Raw genomic sequence first — 15,135 nt, forward strand, 5'->3', positions numbered from 1 at the left:
GCAGACTTTCAACACCAACAGTCATTTACACCAACCCCAACCTCACACAAATACATGTATTTATTGGACTGCTACAGTACCTATTTTCTGACAGAAATGTGTTCCCACATGTCATATATACAGTATGTGGTTAGTTATGATCTAGTGTGTTAACCAATGTGGCAGAGTCAGCCCGACATGGACCCATATTGATGTTGTACCCTAATGGATTGAGTGGTATGGCAGGCATCTCCATTTAAACACATTAACTTCACTAAATGAGCCACTCATTACAGATCAGCATGTTATTACTGTAAAGATCCTTCAGAGATCTTTTTGTATAATGTTCCTGTCCTCCTGAGGAAAAGGTTTGCGATTCATTATCATGATTGATTCAGCTTTGTACTCAGAGACAGGGAGCTAAACCTCTGAAAGGTGTTCTCGGGATGTAGCCACTATTTGCAGTAGCTTAGTATAATCATAGACTCAGATTACCATTCAATTGAGAGCTTTAGTTGAGTATTCAGTCACTGGGAATTGAATTCCCATAATAGGTATTGGGTGCATCATGTAACGTTATAGATTGTTAATTATCCCTATGCCTGCCTTTCTAGTTCTGAGCTGTTGAGTGTGTRGGGATGTTTTGCCRCTYCCAGAATGGTTCCAAACAAGGTAATTAGTATGAATTAGTAACGCTTGCCTGCTCAGAGCACCATTGATTAACTACTGCCTTCACTGTTTGTGTCTTGAGACACAAAAAGAACCGTGATAATATGAGGCACTGTTTTGGTNTTGCCTGCTCAGAGCACCATTGATTAACTACTGCCTTCACTGTTTGTGTCTTGAGACACAAAAAGAACCGTGATAATATGAGGCACTGTTTTGGTGTTCCTACTGCCTAGTCAAAGGCAGATAAAGGAATGGACTCAGGTGCGCTGCGTCTGTGCATATAGATGTACACAGACTGCATAACCTCTTCATACCCCTCACTATAGCGTATGCTGAGAATCCTTGACACCCAGTGTAGAGGTTACCCTGAGTCCAGACAGCAGGGGATCTCACAGCTCAACAACCTTTACTTACTTAAGTAATGCCCTCGAAGCCGGTGTTTGGAGGATATATTGGCACGGGTGTTGTTAGGCCCGAGAAGAAGTTGAGGGCCAGCAAACTGTGCCAATATATCCTCTTAACACCGGCTTCGAGGGCATTGTCACTTTTATACAATGGGTTACCAACATATTCAAATAATGATTTACATATTTTCATTAAAAATGTTATTTTGATGAATTTATTCATACTATTTCATCCTTCCACAAGATATAGTCCCGACACAAATCTAGGGTTGCTACCTAAGCCGACTGGTCGTTCATTCTATCGGTTCAGTTGCCAGAGACGCGACCCAGTCATTCAGTCTTTTTGTTCTTTATCTATGGACGTGACCCAGTCGTTCATTCTAAATATTCCATTGCCATATTGGCTGGCAACGTTCTTATCACTTGCTTGCTAGCCAACTACAGTTAACTTACAGTCATGTCTAACAGTGCAGCCAGAATAACAACAAAGTAGCTGCATTTGCATTTTAAGCTGTTTTCTAGTGATATTTATTTGGATACATCCATAACAATGAGCTAATGATGCACGATTTCACCTGGCGTAGAACATGTGCTCTCTCGTCAGGACACTGTTGTTTAAGAGATAGACAACAACACAGCTAACACAATCACTTCAAACTGAAACTGGAAAAACTTCAAACTAGCTGCTCTTCGTTTAGTTTGACCTGTTTTCTATTGATAGTTATTTGTATATATCCAGAGAAATTATGCTAATTCATGATTTAGACTGGCTGAGAAAAGCTGCCTACCTGTCTGTCTCATCCCGACTCCCGACACGTTCATTACTATGGGACAGCTGGAGATCGAATTTGAATATTGAAACAATGTTGCAAATGTCGGAGTGACAGACAGCAAGGTTTATTCAAATCTCTGCTGTTGAGGACGAAATGTTAGATGCTTTTCATAGTGGAGTTTATAAATTGCCTGGCTGGGCTGATGAGACAGTGGATTAGCGCAGTCAGATGGAACAGAGTAAATAGGCATTTTAACGTCATAGATTTAGCCGGTGGTAACTTGTGGAATAGACACCTGCTGGAATGAGGTTTTAACCAATCAGCATTCAGGATTAGACCCACCCGTTGTATAATACTGTATATCCCCCACTGCTGTGTGTCCTCTGTCCCCATGTGTGATAATGCCTGTGTGCTGGCAGTGGCATCTCTCACTATCTTTATCATGTTAAATGTTCTCCATGGGGGATTATAGAGCAGGTCATCAACAAGACATCACAAAACTCACTTTAATTGATAATTGTCATTAGTCTGCTGGACAATGTACACAGGTAAAACAAAGGTAAAATGGGAGCTGTCTCAGTATGGCCTTGTAAATAACAACATACCAATGACTTAGTCTCTGAAGTGCTAATGAAGGCCAGCCCACTCTGGTATAGAGGGTACAATGATTGGTGAAAGCATTGGAGTTTGTAACAAACCTCAACACCACATGGGACACAGTGTTCAACCACAGGGGCAAACATGTACAATGTTTCACCATAGTCGATTACAGGCAAAAAGGTAGTGGAAACAAGTCTCTTTCTTGCTTCAAAAGAAAAACATGACTCAAGCCCTTCAATATGAGTGTAAGGTGATAAGGGGCGACGGGTAGCCTAGTGGTTAGAGCATTGGGCCAGTAACCGAAAGGTTTCTAGATCAAATCCCAGAGCTGACAAGGTAAAAATCTTTTAACCCACTGTTCCTAGGCCATCATTGTAAATAAGAATTTGTTCTTAACTGACTTGCCTAGTTAAATAAAAAATAAGAGTCTTGTCTGTAGAATAGAGGTGCTGTACACTCGGGACCTCCCGCGTATGTCATTTTGTCATTGGCTCCCATATCTCTCTTTATCAGAGGAGGAGACTGACATTCTGAGTGGGGTGTCTATTCGGCTCACTACAGTCCTCACATATAGACACACATATCTCTTCAGTGTAGTGTTTTTGTACAAGTCATTTTGTCCCTTTACCCTGCCTATGTCAGCACTGCTTCTCCATGCTAAGGAGAAGTAAGAGCCAAGTGCTCAGCTTTAAAAATGCATTGACCCACAATACAGATTCCATTATTTGTTACACATAAAAAACTGTCCTAATGATCTATTATTAATGCTAAAATGTATTGATTAATTCATGAAAACTATATGTCCCTTCCTGGTCATGGACTGTAATAAAATTGGTAGCGATTTCAATGCAGCGGCTATTCTCGCTCGCTCTCTCTCTCTCTCTCCTTCACTYGACAGGCCTCTGTGTGTAACTCTGGTCTTCAGTACGAAGGGCCAGAGATACCTGCGCATCGGGCTGGCTGTGCCTCTCTTTGGCTCGCTGGCCTTTCTGAGAAGGATGTTGGCGGATGAGGGGAAGATCTCCCCAGACCAGGTAGGTGATCTTGTCTCACTCTTCTTGATGATGCACACTATCCTCAGATTCACTCTCACTCCCCATTTTCCAAGTCTCTGATTTTCCAAGTCTCTTGCTATCTCTCTCTCTCGCTCTCTCTCTCACTCTCTCTYACTCTCTCTCCCTCTCTCTCTCTCTCTCYCYCKCKCYCYCTCTCTCTTTCAGGTGATCCTGACAGAGATCTACACCACAGGCTTTCAGCGCTCCTTCTTTGATGAGGAGGATCTGACGTGCATAGCCGAGACTGACATCATCTATGCCTTCCAGGCCCCACCCCTATACATCAGAGGAGGCTCTGCACAATTCTCAGGTAACCGTAGCAACAACTACATATTCCAGGGACATTCAGATCAATATCACCACTATCAACCAAGATCATGCAATAGAATCTGTCCCTTTTCCACTTTATGAGCAAGCAGGGGTCATTTCAGTCCCATCGTGAAATAAGCCTTTCTCAGTCAAGAGCATACAGAGGTACTGTATTAACAGAATGGGATGTACAACCTCTGTGAAATACCAGGGTATTATGTGAAAGTCTGTCCTTCCTCTGGTGGTGATAATTACATGTCTTTGTACTGTAGCTTTTACCCTAACTGTGCACTGTTGGCACAAGCCTTCCAAACATCAGGATGAACAACTGAGGAAAAATGCATTGTTTCTTTTTAAACAAGATAATGAATGACCTTGCTGTGAGAAAACAGACACACACACACACATTTGTTTGTGTACTTTGTGTCTGATAGATTCCAGGAGGAACTCACAATGTAGAATAAGAAGTCCTTGGGGAACGTGTGCTTACAAACACATTTTAAACACATTTTCAATAAAACTCAGATTCTCAGATCTACTCAAATCACCATAATTTTCCGCAAAGATTTGCTGTCATCGAATGATTTATGTTTGAAATATCTCTCCTCTGTAATTGTACTGATGATGTGAAGGGCAAACAGACATTGTTCCCAGAAGCCAGATTGTGTTGATAGTTTTACCACATTTTTCACCCTGGGTTTAGCAGAGCTGGGTTTGTCCCTGAAAATGACACTTCTTTGCATCACCACTGACCAAAGTGATTGGAGAAATCTGTCTCTCCTTTATCATCTTTGGTTAGACCACACATAATCGGGACTACTCAGTTTGATTGGTCTGCACACACACACACACACACACACACACACCACACACACACACACACACACACACACACACACACACACACACACACACACACACACACACACACACACACACACACACAGGCAGACACTGAATCCTCCTGGGATGTTTTATCAGACTGTATACGTAGTGGGGTTGATATGGAGAGGCCTCTCTCACCACCTCCCTGCTGAACAGAGCATCCTCTCATTTCATGCACATCCAGTCTGATAACAGAACTCAAACTCACTGTTACACAATGAATACTGAGTAATCATTTTGTAATCATTATCTATTTGGCCTAAAGCTGACGGGCATGAAATGTGGTACTGTACTGACGGAGGAGGCTTCACCTCAGCTTATACCTCATTGGGTTGTGTAATGTGCCTCTTTAAATCAGCAGTGACCATAAACTTTTATGGTCACTGCTGCTAATGGAAGGTACATTTTGTGTACTTGAAATCAATATGCCAATATGCACCTCACACACATTAACTATGAATGGTAATGGGATGGGAATGGAGTCGTATCTGTTCTTCCCCAGAACAGTGTCTACATTGATTTAAAAGACTCCTCTACTATACCACTTCTGTACTACTCCCTAGTTTACATACAGCATTCTTTACTCACTTCTCTCGGTATGAAAAGCATATGGGACTCTATAGAGCTCTGTTCAGCCTCTCTGCTTGGAAGAAATCCTTTCAATAAGCAATTGACAGCGTTGGTCAGGTACAGGGCTGGCAGTGTCTTTGAGTGAAGTGGYCTCTAAAGACTGACCAGACAGCAGCTAATTTCTCCASWKTYTSKGKSWSRRGRRSWSYSMYAWWRYSYCTMTAKMKSKRRRWKWWARWKTYYMWARWGTKYDYGTKYKSSKYTKYKCTYGTTACAGAAAACCTGAGCTCGCCTGAATTGTATAATAACTCCTAGACAGAGATGTTCAACACTAGTGTTGCAGGCTTGTGCTTTGGCCAACTGGATATGTCTGAATACCTAGACTGTCTGAATGGAGTGTCTCAGGTACCAATAGAAGCTGTCAAGCTGAGGCATCAACTCAAATGAATTGTAGCACTTACTGTATGGCTAAAAAAAAGAAGAGCCTTGGCACCATGCTACAGTACATTAGTTGAATTCAGAGGGTGACTCACTTTAAGCACATCAGCGACTGGCTGTCACTAATGGCTATCACTAAATGTCCTAGAATCATGTTCAAAATCATAAAAATGTGAAGCAGGGGCTGTCCACCTYTGTTTGAYACACAGCCTATCAGTAATGTCACTTCACACCTTGATGAGCGGCCTGTAGAAAAATGGTGGAGTGTGCGTGTGTCTGTGCCTGGCAGCATTTTCATTTGGTGGTTGTCAGCGAGGAGAATGAGTAATTGAGTCGCTGTCAACAAGGTTTACATGAACTATCTACAATGTATGGAATATCCCAGTGTGGCACAARAGATTCATGAGAGATGATGGTGTCTGGGAGTATTTTTCCTCCTGCCTGACCTTTCATGGYATGGTGAAATAGGAAGAGAGGTGTAAGCACTTCCTATGTCAGTTTATGTAAACATTGATTCTGTACCCACAGAGCTCCATTGTCATGGCAATTCTCATAGAATTATTTTATTTCACATTCAGTGAAGTGCATCATACACACAGATAACATGTTCTTTCCCCATCAGGTATTCCCCTTCTTCAGGTTGTATTGGGTTGACAGTGTCTTGGTTGTTCATACCAGGCTCATATTAAGGAAATTAATAACAGATTGCATGACTTCATCTAATCAATGACTGATCCAAACTCAGTCGACCCTGCATYCCACCATGACATGGTTTGTCCATTGTGTCTCTAATATAGTATGGTTGTAATACAGTATGCTGTCTGGCTGCCAGGCCATAGAGTTCCCCCTGTCAGGGCATCAGTGGGATTTTCCACATGTGCTTCAATTTACTGTCTAACAAACAGMCAGGGCTTCCAGTTTAGGTGGAACTGATGTGGAACGCTTGTTTGAAAAGCCCAATAATTAGTTCAGGCTCCTCAGTGTGGACACATTCAGAAGCCTGGCTAACTAGGTCACTCAGTGGAGGATACAAACGCCATGAAGTCATCACTAGGGCTGTTACGGTGACTGTATTACCGCCATACCGCCACACCGGCGGTCACGAGTCATGACGGCACTCAAATTACACATGACCGTTTAGTCATGGTAATTAGGCTTCTCCAAGCTCTGATGCTGCTGATGGTTATTGGTAGCCTACCAAACGTACTAACTGTGAAAGGATCGATGCAGGAGATAGGAAGCAGGTACAGGGAGTGAAGGTGTAATAACTGACGGACATGAAAAAGAACAGGAACAGCGTCTGGACAGGAACACATAACAACAATTAATGTGGACACAGGGAACACCACCGAGGAACAGACAGATATACAGGGGTAATCAACCACATGAAGAAGTCCAGGTGAGTCCAATGAGCTCTGCTGCGTGTAATGATGGTGACAGGTGCGTGTAAAGACGGGTAGCCTGGCGCCAGGGAGGGGGAGCGGGAGCAGACGTGACAAGCTGCCTGGTCCTCAGCAGTATATTGTCCCTCTAATCACTCTGACATCAATGCAAATGCAATTGAAAATCTAATCAAACACTTCATGAGAGGCCATGAGCTCATGTTGTGCAACATATCTTTAGGCTATGCAATTGCGTGCTAAAACAGAGGGATGGCCTCTATTAAAAAGAGGAGGGTCCCATCAGCTTTCTATAGGCTAGGCCTACTATGTTTATTTCTCAACTTTCCTAATATTAAGCACATTTCTTCTCTTTACACCAGGAGTATAGCCTACCTGGCTGGCATGAAAATTAACTACAGGAAAAGTGTTCTCCATTCGTTATTTGAGTGCATAGATGACGTGCATTTTTCCCCTGCCCCTGTTTCGAGACCGGTGCATGATAATGGTCCATTCTAAATAAATAAAAAATCACATATATTATTTAGTATATGTAAAGACAAAATTAGATCAAGAACAGTCTGATGGGTGACAATATTAGCCTATCACTTGTTAATGATATATTATCACTTGTGAATGATGCCCAGCTGTGCAGTAAGGCAAGAAACAGCTCGTGCCTTTTTTTTTTACTTTTTCAAGTCATAGTCTCTCACCTCATGTAGCTTAGTCCATAGGCATATATTTTTTGATTTCGGTTTGTATCACAACTAAAGTAGCCAAATAACTTCTTAAAATGAAGCACATTAATCCACTTTACAATGGGTGTAGAGCCTAACTGGCATACATACTGTACGCAATGCGTGAGTTTCAAGTTTGGGGAAGATCATTTTCACCATAAAAATTCACCTTTATAATAAAAGCATTACATGCATAATCACACTTTTGAGAATGGTGTTTTCCCGCTAGTGTTTTCCCACTAATTGATTGCATTTTGGAACATTTGCACGTATAGCCTACTGCCGTGTGTGCATTACTGCGCTTATAATGTGAAGAAATAGCCTAAAAGTTTATCAACATTTTAAGCCAAACCGTTCTGATTGGTTGCGTCAGCCTCAATGCTTAAAAAATGTTTTGGGATGCTAGTGGTTGTATTTATTTGAGATCTATTGCATCCCACAACTGTCCCAGACTATGTTTGGAATATTTATTTCTCGCACAGAATAGAATCGATCAACTTTTGTATTATGGGGGATAGTAGATTGACATAAACTAGTGCTTTTGCTGTTCATTAGGCCTACTCGAAAAGTAAATGTGGACAGTTCTTCTAATATCTTCAATGTGCGATTCGGAATTGGATACGGACCCACAGTTGCCTCTCTGATGTGTCTGTCTTCACTTGTAGCTTGTGAGAAAGATCCGATCACTATCAAGTATGAAGGTAAGACCCAGATGCAGACCACGTCGAATAAACAATAGTTTAATATACCAACGGGGGCAGGTAATAGACAGGTCAAGGCAGGCATGGATAGTAAACCAGAGGTGGGGCAACGATACCGGGCGGCAGGCAGGGTCAGGGGCAGGGTAAGGCAGAGGTCGGTAATCCAGAGGGGTGCAAAGGTACAGGTCGGCAGGCAGGGTCAGGGCAGGCAGAGTGGTCAGGCAGGTGGGCTCGGAATCAGGACAGGCAAGGGTCAAAACCAGGAGAGTGAGAAAAGAGAGACGTGAAAAAGCAGGAGCTGAGACATAAAACGCTGGTTGACTTGAACAAACAAGACGAACTGGCAACAGACAAACAGAGAACACAGGTATAAATACACAGGGGATAATGGGGAAGATGGGCGACACCTAGAGGGGGGTGGAGACAATCACAAAGACAGGTGAAACAGATCAGGGTGTGATAGATCACGTGACGGGCATTGGCTAATAAGAGTTGAACTATCTGAGAGAGCCATGAGAGTGAGAGGTGTTTCGGAGCACGCAGCCAGGAGAAGGGAATTATAATTATTATATTCGGCCCAAGGGCACAACGGCCATTGGCCTCAAAAGACATGTTTTGTTTAGGGGAATTACGGCCACAGAAAGGGTATGCCGCCAAGAAATTCGAGGCATTATCAATTGCTTGTCAGAGACCTGGCTGTGTGGTGCCAGGACAACAACCTCTCCCTCAACGTGATCAAGACAAAGGAGATGATTGTGAACTACAGGAAAAAGAGGACCGAGCACACCCCCATTCTCATTGACGGGGCTGCAGTGGAGCAGGTTGAGAGCTTCAAGGTCCTTGGTGTCCACATCACCAACAAACTAACATGGTCCAAGCACACCAAGACAGTCGTGAAGAGGGCACGACTAAACCTATTCAGCCTCAGGAGACTGAAAAGATTTGGCATGGGTCCTCAGATCCTCAAAAGGTTCTACAGCTGCACCATCGAGAGCATCCTGACGGGTTGCATCACTGCATGGTATATCAACTGCTTGGCCTCCGACCGCAAGGCACTACAGTGGGTAGTGCGTATGGCCCAGTACATCACCGGGGCCAAGCTTCCTGCCATCCAGGACCTCTGTACCAGGCGGTGTCAGAGGAAGGCCCTAAAAATGGTCAAAGACTCCAGCTACTCTAGTCTTAGACTGTTCTCTCTGCTACCACACGGCAAGCGGTACCGGAGCTCCAAGTCTAGGTCCAAGAGGCTTCTAAACAGCTTCTACCCCCAAGCCATAAGACTCCTGAACATCTAATCAAATGGCTATCCAGACTATTTGCACCCCCCCCCCCCCCCCCTACATGTACATTGACTCTGTACCGGAACCCCCCTGGATATAGTCTCACTATTGTTATTTTACTGCTGTTCTTTAATTACTTGTTACTTTTGTTTCTTATTCTTATCCGTATTTTTTTAAACTGCATCGTTGGTTAGGGGCTCGTAAGTAAACATTTCACTGTAAGGTCTACACCTGTTGTATTCGGCGCATGTGACTAATAACATTTGATTTGATTAAATGTGTACAGCCTGCGCAAATGACAAAGCAGAGCTCATGCCTTTCATGTGACTTTTTTCAAATCATCATTAGTGGCATCATGCAGCCTTGTATTAAAAATACAAACGTTGTTCTATACGTTTTGATCACAACTAAAGTTGCATAAATAACTCTAAATTAAGCATATAGGAGGACCTGTTTCTTTGTTAACCGCTCAACACAGAATAGCCGGATGTGCGCACTCCCTCAGAAATCCTTTAGAGAAAATATATTTTCGATTTTATTCAAACTATAAAATAATGCCACGAAATTCTAAGCGAATCTTGTCTGCTAAATGAACTAGTGTAGCCCACAGCCATATGGCATAGCCAGATCAGGACATAACATAAGGACAAAGAGTATGCTATTCTGTTCTTCTGAAATAGACTACATTTTCTTCATATCCTGTTTCTTTAGACCTGTCTAAAATACATAATGGATTTATTGTGATGGTGTAGGCTATGGATTTATTAGACTTTTTAAAATATAGATGTTCCAAATGTCTGCATCAGTGGCTTATAGGCTATGTGTGGAAGCCAGGAGATGCTGAATGTGTTTATGTTCATTAACGGTCCATTTCCGTGAGACCGGTAGTTATTTGCTTGACAATCACCGGCTAACAAAATTTCATGACCGCCACCACCCTAGTAATCACTGACGTCTCAGTCTCGGTATGTGGTCAGTTTGGTGTCTGTCTTCATTATAGGGCTTCACGGCTTTCTCGAAACCAGTCAATACCTGACCCTGCTAATCCAGTCATTGAACTGGATCTCTTTGGGGGCAGAGGTGTTTAATTACTGGCTTTCACAGTGTTCAGGCTGGCTCATCCTGTCCTTCACATCTGTTAGGGAATTGAAAATTAAAGTGTTTCTCAGACCCTAGACTACAGGAGTGAATACACAACTATTCCATGATCTTATAGTGAGTCATATCACTCATCACAGGAGACTACAATCAACAGGCATATTAAATTACATTTGTGTGCGTGCGTGTGTGTACAAGTTGAAGTTTCTGTGTATCTACAGGAATCTGCCGTGGGCTATTTTGACACTCCATCTGTCCATCTTGAAAAGCTGACATCAACCTAAAGGTAGGAAACTGGTTGTAATTTAAAGACCAGTGAAAAGACCTTGGAAGAGATGTCTAGAACTATCATTTGTGATGCCCAAACATAAAGAAATACACTTTGATTTAATGACCAATGAGAGACCTCCTCCCAGCATCAATCACGTGGGGACAGTCCATGAGGTGATCTCTGCATTTTACTGCTGAATTCTAGAACGTTTCACCAGTCATTAAAGAAGGGATTCTTTACATAAATCATCCTCACGCGATCAGAGGTCAACAATTGCAGAGATGATTGAAGAGAGTTTGATCAGCTGCTTCATTAGTTGAACATTAATAAATGAAGGGCAGTAATACTTTTCCTCATTATGTACACTCTCGGGTCAGGGCTCTATCATATCATATCAGAGCTGTTTACATGAAGTGTCTGATTGATTTGAATAGGCTTTGTTTCCATGCTTCCTTCACTCTCCTATATCCTGGTATTAGATCTGTGGTGTGGCTGGATTGAATGGTGGTATTTGCACACTCAGGATCTTGGCGGCTTTGGGGCCTTCAAGCGTGACATTCACCGTTGGCGATGATTAATTGTGAACTGGATGGGTGTAAACAGCGGTGTTTAATACAAGCTGTGGTTTTGGGAGAACACTGTCGCCGGGCCAATCAATAGCGCTGCTCGTTTCTGTCTACAGACCTTTTTACCATGTGATTTATCACCAAGTATTTTTGGGAGCCAGTGCACCTGATGGGTTGGCATTGTCTGTAGGTTGGTAATCTCGTTCCCAGACATTCCGCACAAATGTGAGTAGAGTCTGGTGGACCAGTGCGTCAAACTTGGCCAAAACATAGAGCTGGGAGAAACTCCCGGCACAAGGCATTGGCTTAATCTACCTAATCTACCAACCAATCATCTCCCACAACATTCCCCCTAACCCTCCCCCGTACGCTAGTACACCATAAGCACAGAGCAACACAAACACCACACCACAAGCACATGTGATTCGTAAAATGAAATGATGACAAATACTTTGCATAGAATCACTAGCATATAATTCTATGGTCACTCACTAAAGCAACTTTGAGTGGTTGTATCCAGGCTTATATGCACTGTGCGCAATAGCCTGGGGATGAGGTTAGTAGGTTGGTAACACAGCATCTGCTAATGTCACGTCTGTGAGTGCTGTAATTTCAGCAGGCTTTTGCTCAGTCACACTCCACAGTGTGAGGAAGAGAAGTTAGCTGGTGAGAAGTGCTGGCACCCACCAGGAGTGAAAAGCTGCATCAGATAAGACCTCCTGCTGGAGAGTCTGCAGCGCCCCGTCCATCTGTTCTCCCTTCCTCCCCAAATAGAATGTCTCGCCAAGTCTTATATTTAACTTTCCTTCACTTCCCCCCCCCCCCCCTCTGTGTCTCCCCTCTTTCCTCCTCTCCTGCAGGGTACCACCACAGCCTGCCGTCCTCGCCATACTCCTCCGGGCCCGAAGGTCAAAGGTTACCTCCATCCGGAACTTTGTCATCTGAGTTCCTGAACCATGGTGTGCCGGTGAAGATCCTGTTGCTGGTGTGCAACGCCGCCTGGAATGCCCAGCAGGCTATCAGGTTAGGTGACTGTTTCAAACACACTCTGGGATCTAAGGGGCGGTTGGTGTTGTTCACCTCTTCATACTGTCACTCAGAAGTGAAAGAGAAAGTTACAGTTACAACATAAGGTCATGAGTAATTTCTACATATAGACTTTTCATTCGACTTTGGGCCAGCAGGAAAAGACCTCACGACTTTATGTCGATGGGGAAATATGCAGCACAGAAAGGCCTCTACTATCTCATGTGACAGTTGAATGAGCCACAGTCAATGAGTCACAGTTTCTGAGAGTTTCTTGTCAATCTAATTGAGAGGCGAGTCTCCAACTGAATGGTTGTGAAGTTTGACACGATCTGACACGATGGCATAATCCATCAGACATCCAGCCCGACAGCAGTGGAGGGATCAATACTCGCTCAGGAGACCTCACAGAGTCGGCCATGAGAAATCCAATCCCATCCAGAAGGCTTAGTGTCTCAGCATTCTCCCATGCTTCAACATTGCTAATTAACCCTCCCACTGGGCACACACTGGTGTCAGATGTGAAACTTCACAACCAATCAACGTTGTTTCAACGTAATTTGTCAACGTATTGTGATGTGGAATCAACTTGGAAAATACATTGGATTTGAAAAAAGTAATCAACCAGTACTGTTTTCATCTAATTTCAACCAGTGTTGTAAACATAAAAACGTGTTTAAAACTTCAATTTAAAGGAAAGGTTCCCCCATTTTGAATGTTATATTGTTTTTGTGCATCCCTGAGGGATGTTCTATCAATTCCCTGGGTCCTTTCATGTTTTCATGTTTATCTGAGTTATTGGCTTTCAAGCAGGCAGAAATCTGTCCGGTATGACATAGCACTGTGGTAAAGTCACTCTCACTACACTGGAATAGGACTTTTAGATTGTGAAAACATCTATCGTACATGTTAGATTTCAATACTGGCCGATGTCATAACACGGGATGATGTCTTCTCTTAAATGAGCCATTGGTTATATTTTTGCAATATTCCTACCTCGAGAAATGTTTTATTTAACAGAGGGTCCTTTTTTCCTATTTGTCTGCCTCTTTTATCCAGGGTGCATTACATGGTGCCGTTGCCAGAGATATGAAAGAAAGGAGATAGGAATCCAATGAATGAAGGAACGTATTACGCCCCACGTTGTCATGCTGTGTCACACGGTTGCTAAGATAATCGTCACGCAATCCCTTCTCAGAGTCAGTGTATATGTCGAGAAACGTGCCTATTTTCATCTAAAGTACGTAATGTCACGATTCCAAAGCTATACGTTATTACAGGTAGCAAGTTAATTATCTCACATCTCGGAAAATATATGAAATGTTGTACTTCTTGTTGACGAAATTAGTGCTAGTGTTGGTTTTTGAGCTAGCGCCCAATAGACTCCCATTCACTCCTTGAAGGACAGCGGTCCTTGTCCCAGAATCGCCCAGAATGCACCAGCCTGTACCGTAGACATAGCATGGGCAACGTTTCCCATCTCCTCAAAAGTATATCTGCCGTTGAGAATGTCAGATTCCGCTCTCTGAGGCACGTCGATCTACAGGTTGATCATGCTGAGATTGTAGACTCCTAAATTGATAGCGCCGTTTTTTTAGGCAATTTTAGCCTAAAAGCTACTTCACATGCTGATATTGTCTTTGGTATTATTGTGTGTAGCTATGTTTGCTTGCTTGCTAGCCAGCCAGCCCATAAAGAGAGCATTGCATGTGGATTTTGTAGTCGATTTGAGCTGCAACCGATTTCCACAACGATTTTCCATTTTGTTGCCAACCTTATTATAACGCCAAAATGAAACATTCGTTCACAAAAAAATATTATTCTCACATAGTGTTAATTAACACTGTAAATTAAAAGAATGAATGGTTTTGGGTGGATTTTTCCTTTAAATAGCTTGTCTAATAGGTTGAAATTGATGCTTAAAACAATGTGCTATACACGTAACCTACAGATGAATGATCTGTTTTTTCATATATCAACTTTCCTAGCGCCAATACTTCTCTTTTAAAAGATGAAGTGGACGATATTGTGCAAATTAATTGATAAATTGCCAAATACGTATGCATTATTATTTTGACTTTCTCTGAACTGAAGGCCATTCATTAGGCCAATATTAGGCTACCCCAAGACATGCCTAGAAGAGCCTCCAGGCTTCTGTCATAATGGTCAATTGTGAATGAGGAAAAAAAGTATTACAGGGGCAGTTTGGTAAAACTAATCCGGTCAGAATCGTCCACTAGAAAAAGGGACATGCTGGGGTAATTATTACATAACCAACATTCTATAGTAATACTAGTCCCGTGCAAATAGGGCTATAGACTGACCAGGTGAATCCAGGTGAAAGCTATGATCCCTTATTGATGTCACCTGTTAAATCAAATTCAATCCGTGTAAA

At 42.7% G+C, this 15,135-nt stretch overlaps 1 protein-coding gene across 1 annotated transcript in view; it reads left to right on the forward strand.

Annotated features, from left to right (window-relative positions):
- The window catches only part of LOC112069570 (ubiquitin carboxyl-terminal hydrolase 43), a 103,942-nt gene that overhangs the window by 46,500 nt on the left and 42,307 nt on the right, over nucleotides 1–15,135 (forward strand). Inside the window, exons 5-7 of the mRNA XM_024136905.2 lie at nucleotides 3,324–3,459; nucleotides 3,646–3,790; nucleotides 12,575–12,737. Of these exons, the coding sequence (XP_023992673.1) occupies nucleotides 3,324–3,459; nucleotides 3,646–3,790; nucleotides 12,575–12,737 (444 nt within the window). The remainder of the gene's footprint in view (nucleotides 1–3,323; nucleotides 3,460–3,645; nucleotides 3,791–12,574; nucleotides 12,738–15,135) is intronic.

Source organism: Salvelinus sp. IW2-2015, unplaced genomic scaffold (genome assembly GCF_002910315.2).
Source record: "Salvelinus sp. IW2-2015 unplaced genomic scaffold, ASM291031v2 Un_scaffold1051, whole genome shotgun sequence".
NCBI classification, from domain to species: domain Eukaryota; kingdom Metazoa; phylum Chordata; class Actinopteri; order Salmoniformes; family Salmonidae; genus Salvelinus; species Salvelinus sp. IW2-2015.